At 36.1% G+C, this 23427-nt stretch overlaps 1 protein-coding gene across 2 annotated transcripts; it reads left to right on the top strand.

Annotated features, from left to right (window-relative positions):
- The first annotated feature begins 5801 nt into the window (after positions 1–5801).
- Positions 5802–23381, top strand: LOC137945757 (KH domain-containing protein At1g09660/At1g09670-like). 2 transcript variants are annotated; one of them, XM_068791764.1, is made up of 7 exons: positions 5802–5975; positions 6997–7088; positions 15658–15803; positions 16018–16152; positions 16435–16551; positions 17065–17208; positions 22782–23381. In XM_068791764.1, exons 1-7 carry the CDS (start codon positions 5866–5868, stop codon positions 22926–22928), a joined length of 891 nt encoding a protein of 296 aa, XP_068647865.1. In that variant the 5' UTR covers positions 5802–5865; the 3' UTR covers positions 22929–23381. The 2 variants fall into 2 exon arrangements, with proteins under 2 accessions (XP_068647865.1, XP_068647864.1); XM_068791763.1 differs by having other exon boundaries at positions 5802–5999.
- The last annotated feature ends 46 nt before the right edge of the window (positions 23382–23427 follow it).

Here is a 23427-nt window from a genome sequence, read left to right as displayed (position 1 = left end):
AGTTGTGTAAGAAGGCGCATGGTGGCACTGCGCTTTTCCTTGCTCAGACTTGACAGAGGCATCAACTTCTACATTGGGATGATTTCGAAAGCTCCACCAAGAGAACTTTTTTTCACAAAAAACTTGGTTGGACAGGGAAAATTTATGGTGGATGTAAAATATCGATAATTGGAATATACTGGTCAACCTGAATGATCAGCTGATATAGCAAGATAGAAATTCTAAAAAACTATACTACGAGTCTAGAAAGTCCATGCTCTAATATCATATTGATTTACAGGACTCCATGGATTTTTCTCATGGAGAAAAAGAGAAATGAACCTCATTGGGAGAAAATAAGAGGAAGAAGAGATTATAGACTTGTGTCCTAACCCTCCACCTAAACTTAATTTATAGATTGATAAAATATCATATTACAATTATACCCTTAAAACTTAAACTAATTACATCAATGTCATCTCTATGAAATGAGTCTTTATTTATCATCCTACCATCAAAGTGTGGGCATATGGACCTTCTCCTTGGTATATTGGCCTTGAGCCCATCTTTTACATCTCTTGGATGTGTGGTCTTACTTGATCTTATGGGCTTGAGCCCATCGTCTAACACACTTGAATGGGCGGGCATTCCCTTGTCGTGTGGACTCGGGCCCATTTCCAACATAACCCAAGGGTAGTCTAAAATTGACTTCAAATAAAGGGTTGTAAGATCGAAAATTCGGGTACCCAAGATCACTTGATCACCATGAATGGACCAAGTCATGGAAAAGTAATTTGAATTTTTTTTTTAACAAGTCATTTTGGGAGCTTGATTTGTTATATGTGGCTTTAAGCATTTTCACATAAGCTATATTGATCATTGGAACAGTGAGTAGTTATTCTTTTGTTGATTTCAGGATTCCATACTATCAAGATCTTCAACTTAAAGTGTTGGAGAGAAGAAGGAAGAATGAGAAGAAAAGAGGAGAAGGAGGAGAGACGTGAGGACGGTTGAGAGAGAAGGGGAGAGAAGTGGTCACGTAGAGGAGAGAAGAAAAGGAGAGAATTAGGGTTGTGGGTTATATCCAAACCCTCCCCCCTAGTTTTTATTTATAGAAGTCAAGAGTACATAAATTATAAGTATACCCTTCACCCTAGTAAAAGTGAAGAAAAGAGAAAAAAACCCTAAGATATTTACAATAATGACATCTAAATTTGTCTATATCTTTCAACACTTCCCCCTCAAGTTAGTGGTAAAAAAAACATCATATATCCCTAACTTGGTATATGCAGTGGAGAGAAATTTGGAGTTGACTGATTTTGTGAATATATCAGAAAGTTGTCTATGAGTTGAGTCATATTTAAGACTTATGATTCCTACTTGCAACTTTTCTCTCACAAAGTGATAGTCCACCTCAATATGCTTAGTTCTCTCATGAAAAACTAGGTTGGAGGCAATGTGGATCACAACTTGTTTGTCACAATAGAGTTCCATGAGGTCTTCTTTGTAGAATCACAATTCTACTAAAAGATATTTAATCCATAGAAGCTCAATTACCGCATGTGTCATGGCTCTGTATTATACTTCTATACTGGACCTTGCAACCACATTTTATTTTTTACTTCTCCATATAATAAGATTGCCTCCAACTAGAGTACAATATCCTGAAGTCGATTTTCTATCATATGGTGATCCAGCCCAATCCACATTGACAAAGCTTTCAATATTGAAATGACCATAATACTTATATAAGAGGCCTTGTCCTGGTGCCTTTTTCAAGTACCTGAGAATCCTCTCCATTGCCTGTCAATGAGACATCTAAGGTTTATGCATATACTAACTAACCACATTGACTGTGAAAGAAATATCTGGTCTAGTCACAATGAGATATATAAGCTTGCCAACTAGCCTTTGGTACTTGCCCACATCAACTTCTTCTCTCTAGCCAACACATAATTTTGTATTTGTCTCCTCCATAGGGGTGTCAACAAGTTGACAACCCATCATTCCTATTTCTTCAAGCAAGTCAAGAACATATTTCTCAATGATAAGATAATACCATGTTGAAAAGAGGATATGGAATGCTCTTACATGAATCATGACTCTCACAGTAGGAACTCTCATAGAGCCGGAATTATTATGGTGGAGTCTTACAGGAGTCTCATAGAAGGAGATCTCATAGAAGAGTCTCAATTTAAAGGTGTTTTAGTTATGTTAGTCTTTTATTTATGTTGAGTTATTTAATTATGTTAGGACTTATCTTTGTGTTAGACTTGGGTGTAATTGGGACAAAGGTACTTTAATTGTAATTGGACTCTATTACTTTCCTCTATTATAAATAGGGGCTCATGTACTCAGATTACAAGAAGTCAATAAAGTTTTCCTCTTTTTCATAAATTCAACATGGTATCAGAGCACGTTTTATGAGTTGACTTGGTCAACCCACAAAGATAATGTGATCATTTTCTGATCTATCATCTCTAATAGTTTAGGTTCGTATACTATTTTTTTTTTTCTCTTTTTAGTTCCAATACCCATTGTTTTCTTGGCATTTGTACCTATATATTGAGCTTTTAATATTACAAGTTATACATTGAAGGAAATATATTCGAGTCTACTCTCCAACACAAAATGAAATTTGGAAATCTGAGTTTTCTACAAAGAGAAATCAATATTTGAAGTAGCAAAGATATGACTACAAGAGAGGTTCGAGCAACAATAGAAAACTTCAAAATTTGAGCCATCTTATGCCATCAAGAATGAGACTTTATAGGGAGAACTATATATCCAAAGAAATATTTGTAAGTCTATTTTCTTAAATATTCAACCAATTCTCAATCTGAGTTTTTTAGAGGGAGATATCAATCTTGAAAGCGTTGATGGTCATGCTGGCCAAAGAAGAAAGAATACTCAGTTTAACCAGATTATAGATTTTGAAAGCTATCAGATTCCTTATCTCAAAAGAAGTATATTTTTTTAAGAGAAATTACATTTGGATGAAATGTATTAAAGTTTCATATGGAGAAAATTTTATGTCATTCTGATCTATATTTAAGGAGATACTCGCATTATAGTCTGTAAGGGTGAAGATACTAAATGAAGAGAATCAAAAGGTCATAAAAAATTCAAGAACAAATATTTTTATGTCAAATTAGATATCAAATTAAATATAACTGAGTATAGTTTCTTGAAAAATAAACTTTTTATGATTATGAACTATATTTTTTATAATATTGATATTAGAATTATCGAAGGTCAGTTCTGCCAAAAATCTCTCATTTTCCCCTATTTTCTGTCCTATTATCTCTCCAGGCATTGATGTGATTCGAGTTTCCTTTTCTCCTAAAATTCGAGTTTTTTAGCCAAATTTGTCTTCTATTTAGAGAGTTTTGGTCCAAATTAATCACTCCATCATGTGCTCATTCAAGATATGCAATATCTTGCATCAATGTTATTTTCAAGTTTTGTGTTTTTGTTACTTAGTTGTATATATCTTCCGCATAGTTAACTCCAAAATGGTTTAGTCTACCGCCCTCCCCCCCCCCCAAAAAAAAGGACACTTTGGAAGTATGTGTATTGCATAGTCGATTCCTTTTGGTTAAAGTTGTTTTCCCCAAGTATTTCTTTAGTCCTCTCCTCCCCCCCCCCCCCCCAAAAAAAAAAAAAAAAAAAAGGTTAATTTGGAAGTATGTGTGTTGCATAGTCGATTCCTCCTGGTTAAAGTTGTTTTCCCCAAGTATTTCTTCAGTTTATCATCTTTTGTTTTTATTATTTTAGAACAATGTTTAAACCCACTACCTAAAAAGTATAGGAATGTGCCCAACATCCACCTTGAGTCAAGTCTTTTATTCTTCACCCAAGAGGTAATTTGTGTTTGAACTACCCTTAAAAAGTGAGTAGTCTTTTTTTGAAGCCCTAAAATTAGGCTAGTTTTCCGCCTTTAAAATTGAGTTGAGTGTGTTTAAGACTAACCATTTTAACTAGTGTATGGAGATTTTTGTATGGCTAGGCGTGATTTTCTTCTCCCATATTGTGTTTTGTCCAAGTTGGATCTCTATGTCATTTTTATCCCCAACTTGAGGGGAGAATTAGAAGAAGTATAAGAAAGAGGTATTTTGTTCCACATGTTGTGGTAATTTTTATGTGACCAAAATATTCAAGAAAGGGGGAGCACAAAAGATGAAGTTTTTGCATATATGAAAAAAATTGCAATAAAAAAAATTGAAGACCAAGAATCATTTTCATTGCAAGTTGAAGTTATAAACTTCAGTTTGAGGAGTGTTGAAGAGAACATATGGAAGACTCTTACATGACTCTCACAGTAAAAAGTCTCACACAACCAGAATTAATATGGTGGAGTCAGTCTCATAGAAGGAGGTCTCACAGAAGAGTCTTAGTTTAAAATTATTTTAGTTATGTTAGTCTTCTATTTATGTTTAGTTGTTTAATTATGCTAGGATTTATCTTTAAGTGTTAAACTTTGGGTGTAATTGGGACGAAAGTATTTTAATTATAGTTGGACTCTATTACTTTTCTCTTTTATAAATAGGGGCTTATGTACTCAAATTACAAAAAATCGATAGAGTTTTTCACTTTTCCAAAAATTCGACACTGTAAACAAAGAAGCCCAACACCTTCATTTTCTTTTCCAAAATCGAAGAAGCACATCTTGGTTTCAGAATCAAGGGGTAATCTTACCTAGCAAATATGAGCAACATGAAAAATATGAAAAAGAAATTATCTTTTTCGAATAAACTAAGACAACTCCTTCAAAACCGAACAACCCATGATCGAACATCAATCTTCCAATTTCATAAACTGAGTAGCAAAGAAAATAATTGGAATGCTGAAAATCAATCTCCGCTCTGATACCATGTTGATTTTCAGGATTCCATAGATAATAACTTTAGGGAAAAGAGAGAAGGAAGAAGAAAGAAGAGAGAAGAGAAGAAAAGAATACGTGAGGGAAAAATAAGAGGAAGAATAGGGTCTTGGACTTGTTCAAAACCTTCTCACTTAAACTCTATTTATAACTGATAAAAATATAATATTACAATTATGCCCTTCACCCTAGTAAGAGTGAAGAAGATACGAGAAGTATAAACTAATTATATCATACATTCCAACAAAGGTGTTATACTTAAAAATCATGACTTGATCTTCGGTAGAAGTAAATATATGATCTACATTACAAACATTTTTCTCTTTTAATTGTAGTATAAAAGTAAAAAAATAATATAAAACTAAAAACAATTCGGATGGTAACATTAGATAGGTGGGGCAGGTCATTCGTGACTGGGTTTTCTCATACCAAACTTCGACCCCAACCTTTTGCCATCAACTCCCAAGCATACCATGCATTCTATTCACACAGAGTATTTAACTTAACATTTCATGTTAAATTAATAACTTAATTTAGACAAGTATTTAATTTTTTTATTTTATTTCAAACTGTTTTGAAATAACTAAATTTTTTTAACTTATATAAATGATTCAACAAATGACGTTTTATGTTTCCTTAATATCAAGTTCTTGTAATTTTAATTTAGAAATGGTTGTAAATAAATTTTTTATTTATAATATCAATAAATGATTTTTTTATACATTACAAATTGTTTTTCTGCCTGTTCATCACAAGGCTGTCCAGCTAGTTTAAGTATAAAAACAGAGTCATCTTTTTGGGACTCCTACGGTTCTACCCCTTCTCCAGCGTCCAGTCTGCCAACCCCAGCTAGCTTGGGTCCTACACACGCACTTATGGCACAGCGTCCCCTTTCAATACTCTCGCTTTCTCCTCTCTTTCTCTCTGAGCTGCTCTGACTCTCACTGTGCCGTGGCTTGCTCCTTTTCTCGGCGAGAAAAGCTGGATAGCTCGATTTGTCGGCCATGGACGATAGAATACCGCCGCCTCCCACTTACTTTCAATACTCTCCTTCAATACACTCATCTCCCCACAACTCTCTCCGACCCTCGTCTGCTTCTTTGGATAGAGAAACGTACCTTCAGTCTCTGTTGCTTGTGTGCTGCTCCTCTCTAGATCTTTCTCATGCAATTAGACTGCCTTTGATCATCTGTTTCATACCATTTCAGTGGTTTATGTTATTGTCTATGGTGGGGATGTTTTGTTTTGCCAATGGTCTCTCCGGTTTCTTTCCGAGTTTTGAACTGTAGCTGTTTCTGCTTTTTTTTTTTTTTTTTTATATTGAACTTTGACGTTTTGATGGGGCTTTGACTTTCTCGTTATTGATATTGATTTCATTCACTTCTCTTTGATACTGCGTTTCCGTTTTGATGACTGGTTTGCTTCTATCAACTGTAAGAGAAGTTATCTTTGATACTTGAATTCAGAAAGAAAAAAAAATGGATGCGTCTCAGCGCTGAAGTAATCCTATTCCAATAAACAGCATGAAATGTTAACTATTTTGGTTGCTGTGACTACGCTAGCCCATTTGTACTCGAGGCAATTAAAGATTTGTTCAACTTTGCTACTTTCAAGAAGATTTTCTAATCAAAATTTTGTAGTCCTTTTTGCACATCCAGTTGTAACTTGGGAACTCAGCTGTATTCAAGGTGAAACTTTAAAAAGAAAAGAATGACGACTCATTTATAATAGGGCCATGAAACAGAGCATTTAATTTTGGCAGCAACGATGACTTTGAACTTTTTCCTGAACAAGTTTCTTTTCACTTGTTGGATGTGAAAATTTAATCATATGAGTCGGTTATGAGTTGTAGCATCTTGTTGTTTCTTAGCAATATTTTTAACAACAATGCTCTTAGCTACTTCATGTTTTGTGTTTATTGTTTGGTTGCATTTGCATGTTCATTGACTGGATGATCAATGGTTCTAAAATTTATTGCATGTACAGTTGGTCATAATAGTTGATGTGTGTGGGAGTGTTTTTCTGCACTTTTATGCTGGGGCATATGAATAAATGATTATTGAGAATGTAGTTGTTTCTTGGTGTGTTCACTGTTAGTCAGCTATTCCTATTTTAATTGTTGCTTGGTCTTGCAGTAGCAGATATTTGGCTGAATTGTTAGCTGAAAGGCAAAAGTTAGGACCATTTATGCAAATTTTGCCACTATGCAGCAGGCTTCTAAATCAAGGTACATGACCCTGAAGCTCATGTTATTCTCACCAATTTGAATGAGTATTATTTTCTAAATCAGCAGTGGTGGAAAATGGCATAATTTGGTTTGCTTTTGCCATCCAATAGGATTTCAGCTGTTATGTTGTGTATACAGCTTTTATTGAAATTGAATAGAATATTTTGTTGAGGTTGGTGATGGGGCGTGGAGGAAATTTTTTTATCAATTTAGGAGTGCATGAGGTGAGGTAATTTGAGCTTTAAGCTGACACAAATCTTCTGCTTTTTTTAATCTTCCCTTGGCAATTGTTAGTGGAAATCATTCATCAGTTGTCAAATATTATTGTTATCTTCCCAAGCACAGTTCAAGTCTCACACTTGTTTGAGATTTTTAGTGTGAGATCTTGATTTCAAATCTTACATGTGCTTGGGGGTTCTTAGGAGTTTGGTGTATGTAACTAAATATTAAATAATTATCTGAAAGCATGGTTAGATTGTTGATACACGTTTTTCAAGGCAGTCCAATTAAGAACTTGCAGGATCATTTTTTGAACTGAGCCAACTTCGTAGCTTTATCAGGTTGGAGTGATATGTATATGGAAGTCAAACTCCAAGGAGTAAGTTTTCCCATCACATTTTTAAGTATAGTTATATGATATGGAGGCTCTTATTAGCTTTTGTTTAGACCTGAATAAATCAGGTTGGACAAATGATGAGCTTTCTTCCTTAAGATTACAAGGAAGCTTGTTCTTTCACATTATCGGTTTCAGATATCCAACAGAGAGACATGATTTTAAGGGATGAAAGTCTTCTCTTCCTATTTTTTGGACTTGCTGGTTGTTGAAGGTGGCTGGAGCAAACACTTCTAGGTGAATAAAACCTTGTTGGACTTTTGGGTCAAGCCTGGTTCCATTATGAAATGATTAACCACTTAGGAGGCCTATTGTTCCAGTAAGTTTTCTTCCCATTTCCCTCTCAACACTTTCCCTTACATCCAGGCTTTACACATAACAGTTTGAAACACAGGTACAAACCCTCAAAGGGGCACACAAAATCCTACTTCACGAATCCCACAATACACAAACTCCTACCTCAAGAAGCCTAGAATACATAGATAACATGGGGAGTACAAATTGGGCCTCAGCCCCGAGATATACCGCTTGCTCTGATACCATTGATGGACTTTTGGGTTGAGCTCGTTTCCATCCAAATTGACTAGCTACTTAAGAGGCCAATTGCTTAACCTTATAAGCCATTAATTTTTCGTCCCATCTTTCATTGTGGGTCTTTCTCCACTCAACGCAGTTCTATTAAAGAAATTGGAGACCTATGTTGTTGCTCGGGTGCTGCTGGTTAACATCCCAAAATTTCCCAACTCTTAGTGGAAGCTGTAGCATATGAAGATTTCTCTTTCTAAAAGCTTCTTGTGGGTCATCTTTTAGCCTTTTCTTAAGCTTAGATCCTTTTGTGATTCTTCTGTTCTCTGTGTTCTGTTACTTCACTAAAATTTCATATTTTGAAAGTCGATGAATTATTTTATGACAAATGACATGAAGATTACATGTCATTTACTAGTTCATGGTAGTTCACTAATATCATTCTTGTAAAATAATGAAAAATAAAGAATTTTGGAAGAAGAAAGTGAGAAAGGTAAGAAAAAGAAGAGAAGATGTTGAAGAAACTATTTGGTTAGGGGAAAGGGTCGACCCTTTACCTCTTTATATTAGCTTTAAGTAATTAAAAAAAGCCACCAAATATTAATAAAATGAAGAAAACTTGCACTGGTTAAGACATCTAATTCACCTATGTCTAACTATAACTTCAGAACACTATATCCTAAAGTGAAATTACCAAAATACCCCTGACCTTCAATACTCTCCATCAAAGTTGGAGCATATATATTTATTGATCCCAGGTTGGAATAAAAATCAATGAATGGACCCTTTCCATGGGCCTTGGTAAATAAATCTCCAACTTGATAAGATGGTTGGCAATGCACTTCAATCTTGTTAGTCCTCTTATAAAATACTGGATTACTAGCAATGAATATTACAGCTCGATTATTGCATTTCAGTTCCATAGGATCACTTCCTTTCAGATCAAATTCTCTTAACATAAATTTTACCCACATAAGCTCACTTATAGTATATGCCATTGCTCGATATTCTGCTTCAACACTTGATCGGGCAACTACATTTTGTTTTTACCTTCACCAACTGATTAGATTATCGTTAGAAAATCTGTTGAGGGATAATTTCATCTTTTTACATCAACTGTAATGTCTAGAGTTTACATAATCTTATTCTTCATGATTAGATGTGTCTCTAGCTTTATTTTCATGTAATTTGAATATGTATATTGGGAGATATAAGGGGGTTTAAGTGATTTTTAAGTGTATAAGGGCATTTCTGCATATCACTTGATGAAAGAGATGGGGGTCGAGCATGACCCTTAACTTTAGTCAGTTTCTGAAATCTCTCTTCCTTCTTCTCTCAGTCAACTTCTTTCTCTCTATTCTTCAAATTTACCTTTTTTTTATGGTATCAGAGCAGTGAATTCTGGTTGGGGAGCCTCCACCCTTTATTGTCTCACTCCATTGAAGGCTGCGATTTCTTAGAGAAGGGTTCCTCAAGGTCTGTGCATTACTGGTTGACTAAAATCCATCCTTTTGCTTTATTTCTTTGCCATAACCCTAGGATTGTTGGCTTCTACTGCATTTATTGCAGTTTTTTTATTAGCTAGAGTCCTAGAAGGACTTTTTGATTGAGGAAACTCCCCTCCTACTTGGTGTGCAACCCAATACTAGGCTCTCTGACTATGTCATCCTCTGGAAAGTTGATGTCATCTCCGATTTTGGTATTTTTGATATATTTTGAGTGTACAATCACTCTTAGTTGGTGGAATTAGATCGAATTTCGGTTTAAACGTAGATAGCTTAAAAACCCTAATTTTTGAGAAGTGGGTTGCACCTATCTTGTTGCCTAAAGTTTTAATTGCTGAATTGTGACTATTTTGTGTCACTTATGGCTGATTCTGGTGAAGTATGCACCCTCTCAAGAGAGGTAGGGAGCTCTGAAGGAAAAGACTCCATTGTGATAACTACTAAGAAATTGAATGAGCATAATTTTCTCAGATGGTCTAAATCAGTTTGGATATATTTGAAGGCCGAGCAGAAATAAAAAAATTTATTAGAGATGATCCTCTGGTGCCTATGAATGATGATTGGGAGACAAGACTGTCAGGTTTTGACCTGGCTGATGAATAACATTGATTCCAAGTTAAGGTATCAGAATATAAATAGCGAGACTGTGCAAGACATGTGGGTGTCTTTGGAATCTCTATATGCACAAGAGGGTAATTTATCTCGGGTGTATGAAATGTATGCCAAATTGTTCAAACTCAAGAGAGGTGATAGATCTGTTATCAAAATACTATAGTGAATTCCTAGGAGTGTGGCAGGAAATAAGTATGTTTCACCCATTTAGGTGGCTAGGTTATTGAAGCTATGGGTCTAGGTATTGATGCAGTGAGAGCTCAATTGCTTGCCTCAGATGATGTGCCTTGTCCATCGCCCTCAATGGATTCATGTGTGCAAAAATTGTTGTTATAGCCAGAGGTAATAAAGGAGTTAAGATTGTTGATGCTTCTGCACTTAATACTATTAGCTACTCAGAATCTTATAGGGGTTGTGGTAGTAGCAATAGAGGTAGAGGTATAGATGGCCCTGGAAGAGGTTGAACGAGGCGATGGTAAATCCGCAAAAAATGCATTCATTGTGGCTGCTCCCACCACTTTTTTGATAAGTGTGAGGTTAAGTTCGATAAGCCTGTAAAGTTGGGTCCAAGGCCCATCCCAAAATGACTAGCCACCCTAGGAAACCTCTTTACCAAAAAATAAACTCAAGTTCTTTGTATTCACTAATCTATGTGGGACTATTCCTTAACACTCCCCCTCACATGTAGACCCTTTTTTTGTGGCTCTACAAGTGGATAATTTAGGAGTAGGCATTTTAGGAAAAGTCCTTCAACCTAACTTCACATGGTATCAGAGCCAATACTCACATGTGGGCCTGCTCCTAAACTATCTACTTGCAGAGCCACAAAAGATGGCCTACACATAAACTATTCACTTGTAGAACCACAAAAGAGGGCCTTCACCTAAATTGCCTACTCGTAAATTATCCACTTGTAGAGCCACAAAAAAGATGGTCTACACGTGAGGGGGAGTGTTAAGGAATAGTCCCACATAGATTAGTGAGTACAAAGATCTTGAGTTTATTAGTTGGTAAAGAGGTTTCCTAAGTTGACTAGTCATTTTGGGATAGGGCCTTGGACCCAATTTAACAAAGCCAACATAGGCAAATTCTATTGTTCATGAGAGCATTGAGATTCCCACTGGAGCAGTCAACAATATTGAACAAGTGGCACTTGATGAGATGTAATAGTTATTTCAACGTATGGCTCAATTGGTAGTTGCTTTTTCCTCTACATCTATGGCTCAGACTCCCATTCCTACAACCACTCTGGCCAATTCAGGTATGTCTGCTCTTCATGTGCGCTCCTCATCTACTTCAGTTCTTGACTCAGGAGCCACTATACACATGTCATGTATGTTGACCTTGTTCTCTTACTTAAAACGAGTCTTCTGATGTTAAGCATGTTACCTTATCCGATGGGTTTATTTCACCATTTCAAGGAATGGGTACATTAGTCCCACACTCATTCATATCTCCTCAGTCTGTATTATTTGTTCATAAGTTTTCTCTTAATTTGTTGTCTATCAATCAGCTCACTAAGTCTATGAATTGCTCATTAACTTTTTGTCTTTCTCATTGTATGTTTCAGGATCTCATGACGAGGAGGATGATTAGTTCCACGCGTGAGAGAGGCGGATTATGGAGAACCACTTGCTAGATAATTCACTACATGTTTTGCACTCTGCAATCTCACCTCTACACTGGTACTTATGGTTAGGTCATCCTTCTTCGGCAAAATTGGTTTAGCTTTTTCTTGTATTTCCTTCTAGTCATTCATTTAAGTGTGAATCGTGCCAGTTGGGCAAGCATCACCAAATATCATTTCCTTTAAGTCGTTCCTAGAGTAGTCGTATGTTTGATATTGTTCATTCTATGTATGGGGTCCTTGTCTTGAGACTAGTATGTTTGGTTACAAGTATTTCTTTCATTCATTGATGATTTCAGTAGATGTTGGACGTGTTTCCTACAAAGAAATATGAGGTATTTGATGTATTTCAAAACTTTTATCATGAAATAAAACATTAATTTGATACTTCTATTTGTGTACTTCGTATTGATAATGGCCCGAAATTCATCAACCAAAACATTAATATGTTTTGTCAAGGTAATGGAATTATTCATCAAACATCTTGTGTCTTTACTCCATAGCAAAATAGAGTAGTTGAACTAAGGATCGTCATTTATTGGAAGTAGCATGTACTATGCTATTTCACACGAATGTACCCAAATCATATTGGAGTGATGTAGTCCTTATTGCATGCTTTCTGATTAACCGGATGCCTTCTTACGTTCTTCGGCATCATATTCCCTTACAGGTTTTGACTCCAATCACTTTATTTTCATTGTCACCTTGCGTATATGGATGTGTTGGGTCCATCTAGAGATAAATTATCTCCTTATGCAGTAAAGTGTATTTTCTTGAGATACTTTCGTACACAGAAGGGATATAAATGTTTTTGTTCTTCTATTAAGAAGGCATTTGTATTTGTCTTTGTGACATTTTTTGGGGATACTTTCTTCTTTGCTTCATCCACCATAGCTATGTTACCTTATATTATAGGTCTAAAGGTAGTTGCTCCTACTCCTATGGAGGATGTTCCTAACACTTGACCAGGTGCTACTGCTGAGAATCCACTATAGGTATATCATAGAAGACGGGGGACTCAACATCTGGCTTCAATTCCCTCTCTCTCACCGCATCATGAACCCACTTCGTATGTTGATCTTGAAGTAAATAACCTACACCTTCCTATTGCTCTTTGGAAGGGTGTTCGAAAAGGTACTCATTATCCTCTGTCCAACTTTGTTTGTTCGATTCATTGCTTGACCGGTACAAGCAGTTTGCTTTGTCATTGTCGCTTGCACTATTTCTTCTTCTATGCAGGATACTCTTTCCTCTAAATGGAAGTAGGCATGAATGTTGAGATGGAAGCACTACTAAACAGAGATACCTGGCTGTTGTGTGACCTTTCCCCAAGTGCTATAGTTGTTGGGTATAGATGGGTATATACAGTGTAAGGTTGATAGATCTATTGAGAGATATGAGGCTCAATTCATAGCCAAGGGCTACACATAGACATATGGAGTCGATATTTTTGAGACCTTCTCTCTAGTTGCCCAACTATCTTTTGTCTGGGTTTTAATATCTGTAGTTGTAACCCAGGGATGGCCACTGTGTCAACTTGATATTAAAGATGTCTTTTTGTATCGTGACTTGGATGAGGAAGACTATATGGAACAACCTCCTAGGTTTGTTGCTCATGGGGAGATTGGCAAGGAATGTAGGCTTAAGAAAACTATATATGGTCTTAAACAAAACCCTCAAACTTGGTTTGAGAAATTTAGCCAAGTCATCATGTCTAGTGGTTTTTTCAAAAGTCATTATGGCCATTCACTCTTTATCATGAAGAGATCGTTTGGTATTGTGGTGCTGCTAGTATATGAGGACGATATTATCTTATTTCGTAGTGATGTCACCGACATTGAGGAGGTAAAGGCACATTTGGCCAAACCGTTTCAGACTAAAAACTTGGGTTCGTTAGAGTATTTTTTTGGGCATTGAAGTAGCTAGAAGCAAGGCAAACCTCGTGCTGACAAAGAGAAAATATGTCATAGATATGTTGCAAGAGTATGAATTGTTGGGGCCAAGCCCACCCATGGAGGTCAGGCGTGATCTTCATGATAGACAAAGTGGTGAACTCAATAATAAGATGATGTATTATCAGTTGGTTGGCAAACTCATATATGCTATTATTTCTCGTCTGACGTATCCTTCACTGTCAGTATTATTAGTTAGTTCATTGGTTGCCCTTGCTATAATCACCTGAAGGTTGCATAAAGAATTTTAAGTTATTTAAAAGGGTCCCCCGGAAAGAGGCTTTTCTTTAAGCCTCATGATCACTTGAAGATAGAAGCATTTTCAAACTCGAACTATGCAGGTTCTAAACTGGATAGTAAGTCTACTACAGGTTATTGTGTGTTTTTGGGAGGTAATTTGATATGCTGGAGTAAGAAACAAAACTTTGTAGCTCACTCCAATGCCGAAGTTGAGTATAGAACCTTGACTCATACAATCAATGAATTAATGTGGATAAGATTTGTGTAAGAGAATTATACCTACAAAGGGGTGAATCTGTGACTATGTACTATGACAATCAGGCAACCATATTCATTGTATGGAATCTTGTGTTCCGTAAAAGAACTAAACTATTGAAAAACTAGTACAAGGGTATTATGGTCATTTTACCTTACCCTCACTCTCATATCTTGATGTAAACTTGTTCCCTATGTTAAATTATGTTTAAAGTTCAGATTCATGTATATAGAACATGTAGAATGGGAGATATAAGAAGATCAGGATTTGACTTAAGTGTGGGGCATTATTGTAATTTTATGAAATCACTTAAATAAATAGGTTGGGGGTTGTGCACAACCTCCAACGCAGCTCACTTTTCTGAGCTTCCTCCTCCTACTTCTCTCTTCCTCACATTCTGTCTCCATCTCTCTCTCTTTACTTTTTTCATGGTATCAGACTAGTAGATCACTTCTGGGAAGGCCTTTTGTCAACTTTTATTGTCCTTTTAAGCCGACATTTACATAAAAGAAGGATCTCCTCAGGTTTTTTAGCTACTGGTTGGTAAAAATCCAATTGTTTCTTTTTTTTTTCTCTACCATAACCCTAGGGTTACTTGTTCTACTGTTCCTAAGACAGTTCTTTATGATTTAAACTGCCCAAAAAAGGGTTTTTATGCTCATCTTGGGATGTGCACCAACTCCCTCTTCTGCCCGTGCTGACATCATCCCTTGCCCATGCTGATGTCAGCCATAATCGTTGACTATTTGAGTTATTTGATTTAGATTTTGAAGTTTATGCTATAATTTGTGAATTTTGAAATGTGCACATCACAGTAACTGCCCTAACCCTAATTCTGCATGGTGGGGCCCACCTAGGCTGGTCATAAGGAAACTTTTGGAAGGGACAATTGATCAAATTTGTGTTTCTGTACAACCATTATGGCTGATTCGGGTGAAGTATATACGTCACTTAAAGAAGTTTCAGGTTCTCAAAACCTTTTTTTCATCGTAGCTCACATTTTCCCTTCTCCACAATTTTTCTTGACTTTCATTTTATGGTGCTATGCATATGCTCTCCTCAGGGATTTTTATCCATTATTAGGCCACTTTCTAGATGATAGTTATTTATTAAAATGCTTTTTGGATGACATTTTATTAAAATACTCCTTACTGGAAACTGGTAATAAAAAACACAAAGTTGTCAGGTGGTTTTGGCAAGGATCCTTGTTAATCAGTTACTTGGCTATCCTTTATGCAGAAATTGTACGAGCATCTGGTTTGGCACCTAGCCAAAGCTTTGTTGATCATGACAGATTGGATCATGGGAGTCCATTGCGTCCAGTTGGGCAGCACTCAAATGGTGGCCCAATGGACTTGGAGGGCTGGTCCAGTATGCACCCAGAGGTATTTGGCTTCAACTCACCAACTACGAATTTTGTATTTAAATGTGATTTTTCAAATAAAATTTTAATGTGCAATCACCAATTGGGGCTATCCTTCGAGGCCACCTCTTGAGTACTTCAGCATCATGATTGCTTTCTAGGGTGTTCCAAAAGGCAATTTATGTCTATATCCTATTTGCTTAGTCAAAACTAATTTTGATAACTGTTTTTTTCAGGAAACTGGCTATCTTCAAAGAATGGGCAGCTTCCATTCATCTTCAATGGGCTCGCATGGAGCCCCAGGAGTTTCCACCAATCCTCTTGTAAAGAAAGTTGTGAGATTAGATGTGCCTGTCGACAAATTTCCTAATGTAATTTCTATTTGTATGATTAATCTTTCTTTATAATTATGTCTTGAGCAAATGAATTTCTCCGGATCAACTTGACACTTGACTCAACTAATTGAGCAATTAGATGGAGGAATCTTTTGTAGTCTTCTCTAGCTATAGAAAATTCTATTGAATTCAAATCTGGTGAAATTGTTAAGTGGCTGGTTGACGGGCTCTTTAAAATATCAGTTTGTCAAAAAATGCTGTTCTTTTGATATTCTCACTTTGAATAATTGTTTTGTGTTTACATGGTTGCTTTTTCAGTTTAATTTTGTAGGTCGACTACTAGGACCACGAGGCAACTCACTAAAAAGAGTTGAGGCGACAACACAGTGTAGAGTATTTATAAGAGGCCGTGGTTCGGTTAAAGACTCTGTTAAGGTATTTGACATGTTTCTTGTCAAAGGGGAAAAACAGTTTAGCCAAATTTATCTTGATTCAAGATTCCAAAGAGATTTGAAGCAATAAATGGTCCTGGATAAATATGTCATGCGGATAATAAATCAAACTTCACTGACTTCTATTTATTGGATGTGAGGCTTGACTATAGTTACCATTATCACATGTAGATGCTCTGGTGCAGCATTAGTCTGATTTTCAATATTTACACTGGTGAAGGAAGAAGATTTTTCCAGCTTTTGAACAACCAAATAATTTATTAGTTGATGTCCATCTCTTTTTTGACAAACGGTGGTTGTTTGTTTGTCATAAAAAAGGGCTAGAGATAAACATCCATTTGGTCATCCTGTTTTAGGACTCACTAAGCTCAACCTGATAGATTTCCTGCTTTTCTTAGTTTACATTAACTGAGATTGTGCAGTATTTGGATTACTATTTTTTGGTGGACATTTCTCTCTAAAGCAGAAATAAATTTGTCCTTTTTTCTTTTCTCAGGAAGAAAAGCTAAGAGATAAAACTGGGTATGAGCATCTAAATGAGCCATTACATGTGCTGGTCGAGGCTGAACTACCAGCTGATATTATTGATTCAATGTTGAACCAGGCTATGGGAATACTGGAAGATCTTTTAAAGCCAGTGGTATGTACACGGAAGTCCATATTTCTTTTTCAATCTAGTTACATTATGTATCACTATGAATAAAAGTGTCATTTCTAAATATGGCCTTATTCTCAAAGCTTAGTGGACAAATGTGGCATCCTGTAAGTGGTTTAAAAAAATATTTCCTCTAAGTTAGTGAGAAGATAGAAAATAGTTAAATATCAAATGTAATGACAATATTAATTAAGTTTTAAATCAATTTAGTAGCTTGAATTAAAAAAATAATTATTTTTTTATTAAAATACCAGTTCAGGGGTATTTTGATCATTTCTTACATTAGATTTTATCCTAGATTCTGTCTATTAGATAGATAATGTTTTTATATTCCTACAAGTTCAAGTCTCATTCATAACAAGGGTATATTTTAGGCGATATGTGAATTTCTGTATTTAGTGGTATTTCTGTCATTTATGTAATTATGACTTAAACCCTGAAATCAAAGAAGGAATCTTGTGTCTTTCTGGCACGAACATTAAAGCAGCCAAGGTTTTTTTTTCCTCTCCTTCTTGGCTCTTCTCTCTCACTTTCTCCCTTAAATCTCTTTATTTTAATGGCATCAAAGTGGTAGAGTCAATCTTGTGCAGATTTCTTCTAGTTTTGTGGCTCCCTTTTCATTCTTTAGTAACTCCATTGAAGGTTCTTCCAAGCAATTTGGACTGGTAAGGAAAATTCTCAACTTCTTCCCCTTTCTACCTGCCATAGCCTATTGGTTACTGGCTACTACTCTTAATTGAATGACTACTGGGATTTAAAGCCATTCAACAGTCTCTACTTGAAGCCCTTACTTCATTCTTGCTTGCATCATCCCCCAAATTGCCTACTTCATCTACCCAGAAGCCTACATCATCATGTTTCATGCAATAGGATCCTCTTTCAATCAATTTGTGATCCTAGTTGCAGAATATGAGTACTATGGTTTTCTAATTGGATACATTGCTTGACATTTTACCCTAATTGAGTTGATTGTGAGGCCCACTTGCTTGTGCAGGGAAAATTGAGTTTGGAGAAAGTGATTTTGTTTGGTTATAGACATTGTATTGGGTTGAATTGTGATTTGTTTTGTGGCATTGAATGGCTGAATCGAGCTCACAAGTTGTTGTCTAAAGGACAATCAAGAACTCAGATGGGAAACATTCTCAAACTATTTAGATACCCATGATCCGGTTGAATGGATAAATTGGTCAAGGTTTGTTTTGATGTTTCTGAAGGCTAGAAAGATGGCCAAATATATTAGAGATGATCCCCTTGTACTAGTTAATGAAGATTGGAAAACAGAAGACAATCAATTATGACTTGGTTGATGAACAATATGGAGTTATGATTTAGTAACCATATTTTGAGTTGTGGGGCAACAATGGCAATGTGGACTACCTTGGAGTCCATTTCATCTCAAGAGAGTAATTTCTCTTGGATCTATGAATTATATATCAAGTACTTTAATATGAAGTGAGGAGATAGATTAGTTCATTGAGATGAGAGGGGTGCTACAAGAAATCAACACTTTTTATCTATTTACTGCGTATGTTGAGGACATTTGTAAGAAAAAGAATCAGATTCAGGTTGCTAGATTTCTAGATGGTTTGGGTTCGGAGTATGATGCCATTCGAACCCAACTATTGGCCAATGAGGATGTGACTATCTTAGAGCAAGTCTTTCATAGAGTACTTCGGGCAGGAGGTGCAGTTGTGAATAAACATGACAAAGAGGGAAGTCTATCAGATGCTGCTGCTTTTAACCTTTAGTCATCTATTGGTAAGCCCGATGGTCGGTTTCTTAGTGGTAATAACATAGGTAGAGGTCACTCTTTCTCTACCTACAACCTTGGTCGAAATGATAGAGGGAATCAGAAATGCATTCACTATGGTTGGTCAACCCATATTTTTTATAAACAGTAGGAGAAATTTGGGAGACCTACCCAGACCAATTCCATAGTCATGGACAAAGATGCCTCTTCTCACATTGGTTCATATGAAGAGATTCAACAACTAGTACAACAGCTAGGCCAGTTGACTGCACCATCTACTACTACTATCGTTGAGTCTTATCCTTCATCCTCTACAACTGCTAGAATGGCGAGTACAGGAAGGACTGCATTGGACGTGTCTCATTCTCCTTCTTGGATCATCAATTCAGGAGCCTCTACCCATATGTTAGGTATGTCCTCTTTATTTCAATTTATTAATCCATCTCCTTCATATTATCAAGTTACTTTAGTTGATGAGTTCACTTCTCCCATTCAAGGGGAGGGTACTATTTATGCTACTCCACAGATCTCCTTAGATTCAGTTCTCTTTCTTCCAAAATTTTCAGGCAATCTCTTGTTTGTAAGTCATCACTTATTTTTCAGGCAAACTCTTGTTTGTAAGTCATATTAGTTCTCTACCCATATGTTCCAGACATGAGAAGGGAGGGCTCTACCTACTAGATGATGTTTCTATTCCTAGAGTTTGGGCACTTACTACTGTTGATTCTTCTTACTTATGGTATCTATGCTTGGGACATCCATCATCAATTAAGCTGCGTTAGTCTTTCCCTTCTTACCAGTAAATATTTCCTTTGATTCCGAGTTTTGTTAACTGAAAAAATATCGTCGAGCAAGTTTCCCAGTTAGTTCTAGTCGTAACACCAAATTATTTGAATTAGTCCATTTTGATGTATGGGGGTCTGTGTTGGGTTCCTAGTTTATTTGGCTTGAAATATTTTATGTCATTTATAGATGATTTTAGTAGAATAACTTGGGTGTATCTCCTATGAGAGAAATCCAAAGTATTTAAAGTATTCTTGAATTTTTTTAATAAATTAAAGAATCAGTTTAGTTCTTGTGTTCATGTTCTTCGTACTAATAATAAATTGGAATATCTTAATCACAAGTTTTCATCATTTTGTGCCTCGCATGGTATTATCCATTAGATGACTTGTCCCTATACTCCTCAATAATATGGATTGTAGAACATAAAAATAGACACCATCTTTAGGTTACTTTGGAAGTTATTACTGCATATGAATTTACCTAAGGTTTTTTGGGGGGATATTGTTTTAACTTCTTGTTTCTTAATTAATTGCATGCTATCTTTTGTTTTGCATGTTCAGGTTTCTTGACAACTTTTGAAACTTATTGTGCGTTGTTTGATGTTGTTTCTCGTATTTTTGGGTACACATGTTTTGTACACATGTTAAGGACTTCAGTTGATAAATTGTCACTTTGGTCTATCAAATGTGTCTTTTTGGGATATTCTCATTAGCAAAAGGGGTAAAAATGTTATGACCCTGTTTGACGAAAGACCTGTCTCAGCTTATGCGACTTTCTTTGAGCATACTCCATATTTTGCATTATCTCTCGAACTTCTTATATCTTCTGACCATCGTTAGATAGTCCAGTTCCTATAGCTTCTTTGCTGCATCGGCTCTATTAGGTTCTTCTCTACCTCTTCTTCTATACAACCGAGGCCCTTGTGGTTGAGCAGTGCCTCCAACTGATACAGCTATTGAGCCCTCTCATCTAGATTGGTTGTCTTCCTTTTTGCCTGTAGGTCTCATTCTGTTAGATTTGGACTTGCCTATTAGTCCTTGAAAAGGTAAACAGTCTTGTACATCTCGTCCCATCTTAAAATATGTGTCTTTTGATGTCTTGTCACCATCCTTTAAATGCCATGTTGTTGTCTTCTTCCACTATCTCTCGTTTAGTGCAGGATGCTTTGTGTTCTCTTGAGTGGAAATGGGCTATGGATGATAAGATGAGTGCTTTAATGTCTAGGGGAGCATGACATCTATGTGATTCACCGATAGGGGCAGATATTGTGGGTTGTCATCGGGTTTATACCATAACATATAATGTTGATGGCTCTGTTGAACGACAAAACGCAAAACTTGTTGCAAAGGGATATACACATACCTTCAGTATTGATTTTTTGGGACATTCTCACCTATGGCCAAACTTACAACTATTTGTGTCTTGATCTCTATGACAGTTAATAGAAGGATGTCCCATCTTTTAGTTTGATGTGAAAAATGTGTTCTTGTATGGTGATTTACATGAGGAAGTCTATATGGAGCAACTTCCTAGCTATGTTGCTTAGGAGGAGACAGGGAAGGTATGTAAGTCACAAAAGACTATTTATAGACTTAAATAGACTCTGCAAGAATGGTTCGAGAAGTTTAGTACAACAGTGATGTAATTTGGTTTCTACAAAAGCCATTGCGACCATTCTATGTTCCTACTCAAGTGGAAGATTGGTGTGGTTATCTTGGTCTATGTAGATGATATTGTACTATCTAGGGTTGATCTTTAAGGTATTACAGAAGTTAAAAATCACTTGGCCACACATTTTTAGATGAAAGATTTGACCCTTGCTAAACCTGTAGACATTCCCATAGAAATCAACCATAATCTCCATGACAGAGTCCTACTCTCGAGGATAGAACATAGTACAAACGCTTGGTAGGTAAGTTGATTAATGCCACAATTAGCATGCTGGATATATCCTTTGCTGTGGAAGTTGTGGGCCAATTTATGGAAAATCCTCAGAGTGCAATTAGGAGTTGCCTAGAGGATTTTAAATTATTTGAAGAGTGCACTTTGGAAAATGGCCGTTTTATACTGGTAATGGAAAAATTGATGTGCTTGGATATTCTAATGCAAATCAGGTTGGGTGTAAAACGGATAAACGTTTTATATCTGCTATTGTTGCTTTGTTGAAGGTAACCTGGTATGCTGGAAAAGTAAGAAACATACAACTGTGGCTGGGTTGAGTGTAGAGGCCGAGTATAGAGCAATGGCTCACACGGTTAGTGAGCTTATGCAAATTTAGTTTGTTCTTCTTGAATTTGGTTTCTATATACCAGAACCTATTTTATGAAGTGTGAAATCAGGCTGCCATCTTCATTGCAAGCAACCTTGTATTCTATGAGAGAACTAAACATCTAGAAGTTGATTGCCATTTTATTAGAGATGCAGTTATGCAAGGAAAGTGGTAACTCCATATGTGAAATCTTTAGACCATTTTGGGAGATATGTTTACCAAACATTTGGGAAGATGTGAACACGTGTCCTTATGTGACAAGTTGGGTTTGTTCAATACCTTCTCTCCAATTCGAGGGAGAGAGTTAAAAAACCAGTTTAGGGGTATTTTGGTTATTTCTCATATTATGTTTTATCCTAGCTTATGTCTGTTAGATAGATAGTGTTTTATATTCCTATGATTCAAATGTCATTCAAACAGGGTTGTATTTTAAGGGATATGTAAATTTTTGTATTGAAGAGGTATTTCTGTCATTTATGTAACTATGACTTAAAACCCTGAAATAAAAGGAGGAAGATCGTGCCTTAAAAGACTAATAATGCCTTCCACTTAATGGCTTCTGTTAACTTTGAGAATGGTTTCTGTTCACTTGGAGGGTAGTATTTGAAATTTTGCCACGTATGCCATATTTAGACACATGGCATCTGAGAGGAAATTACCTTAATGAAAATACTTAAAACCTGAAAAACACAACAGTTTTCGTTCTATTTATCTCCTCTGTGATATACTCAATTCCTTTTCTCTGTGATTTAGGATGAGTCGATGGATTTCTACAAGCAGCAACAGTTGCGTGAACTGGCTATGCTGAATGGCACACTGAGGGAGGAAAGTCCTCACTTGAGTCCAAGTGTTTCTCCATTCAATGCTACAGGGATGAAACGAGCCAAGACAAGACAATAGCGCTTAAGTTCTGGTCAGTGGACATTTTTGAAATAGGCAGCAGAGCAGGTTCTCAATGAGACTAGAAATTCTGATCATTTGGTTATATCTATATTGGACAAATCTTTGATGGTTGTGACAAAATCATCTTTTAGTGCATAAATCTTTGATTTATTCAATATTTGCTATTCTTTGTGTATTTCCCTGGTTGAATTAAATCTTTGATCATAAGCCAAAAGTTGTTTGTTAGCCTCACCAAGTGTCTGTATTTGTCATGTTCTTTATGAAAGTTGTACAATACATAAACCTCAGACATGGTCTTGCATGCATTTTATATAAGCATTTACTCTTCATCCTCTCTCTCTCTCTCTCTCTCTCTCTCCCCCCATTTATTGTTTTCAGTTCTTCATTAATGTTTAATTTTTTTTGTAATTTGTTTGTCCAGACATTCTTACAGATGATGCATTTCAAGATATAAACATACAATATGCATTCTCTTGCTTCCTGATAAATCTAGTTT

Source organism: Aristolochia californica, unplaced genomic scaffold (assembly GCF_029961685.1).
Source record: "Aristolochia californica isolate CCGP_79_NKW_82.1479 unplaced genomic scaffold, dmAriCali1.0.hap1 SCAF_12, whole genome shotgun sequence".
Lineage (NCBI taxonomy): Eukaryota > Viridiplantae > Streptophyta > Magnoliopsida > Piperales > Aristolochiaceae > Aristolochia > Aristolochia californica.
This window is presented reverse-complemented; position numbering and strand designations above follow the sequence as displayed.

Excerpts from the sequence above, each read along its gene's own strand:
- LOC137945757 (XM_068791763.1), top strand. The coding sequence starts at position 5,866 with ATGGACGATAGAATACCGCCGCCTCCCACTTACTTTCAATACTCTCCT. Across the intron at positions 16,153-16,434 it reads CTGTCGACAAATTTCCTAAT|TTTAATTTTGTAGGTCGACT; the intron begins GTAATTTCTATT and ends TTGCTTTTTCAG. Across the intron at positions 16,552-17,064 it reads CGGTTAAAGACTCTGTTAAG|GAAGAAAAGCTAAGAGATAA; the intron begins GTATTTGACATG and ends TTCTTTTCTCAG.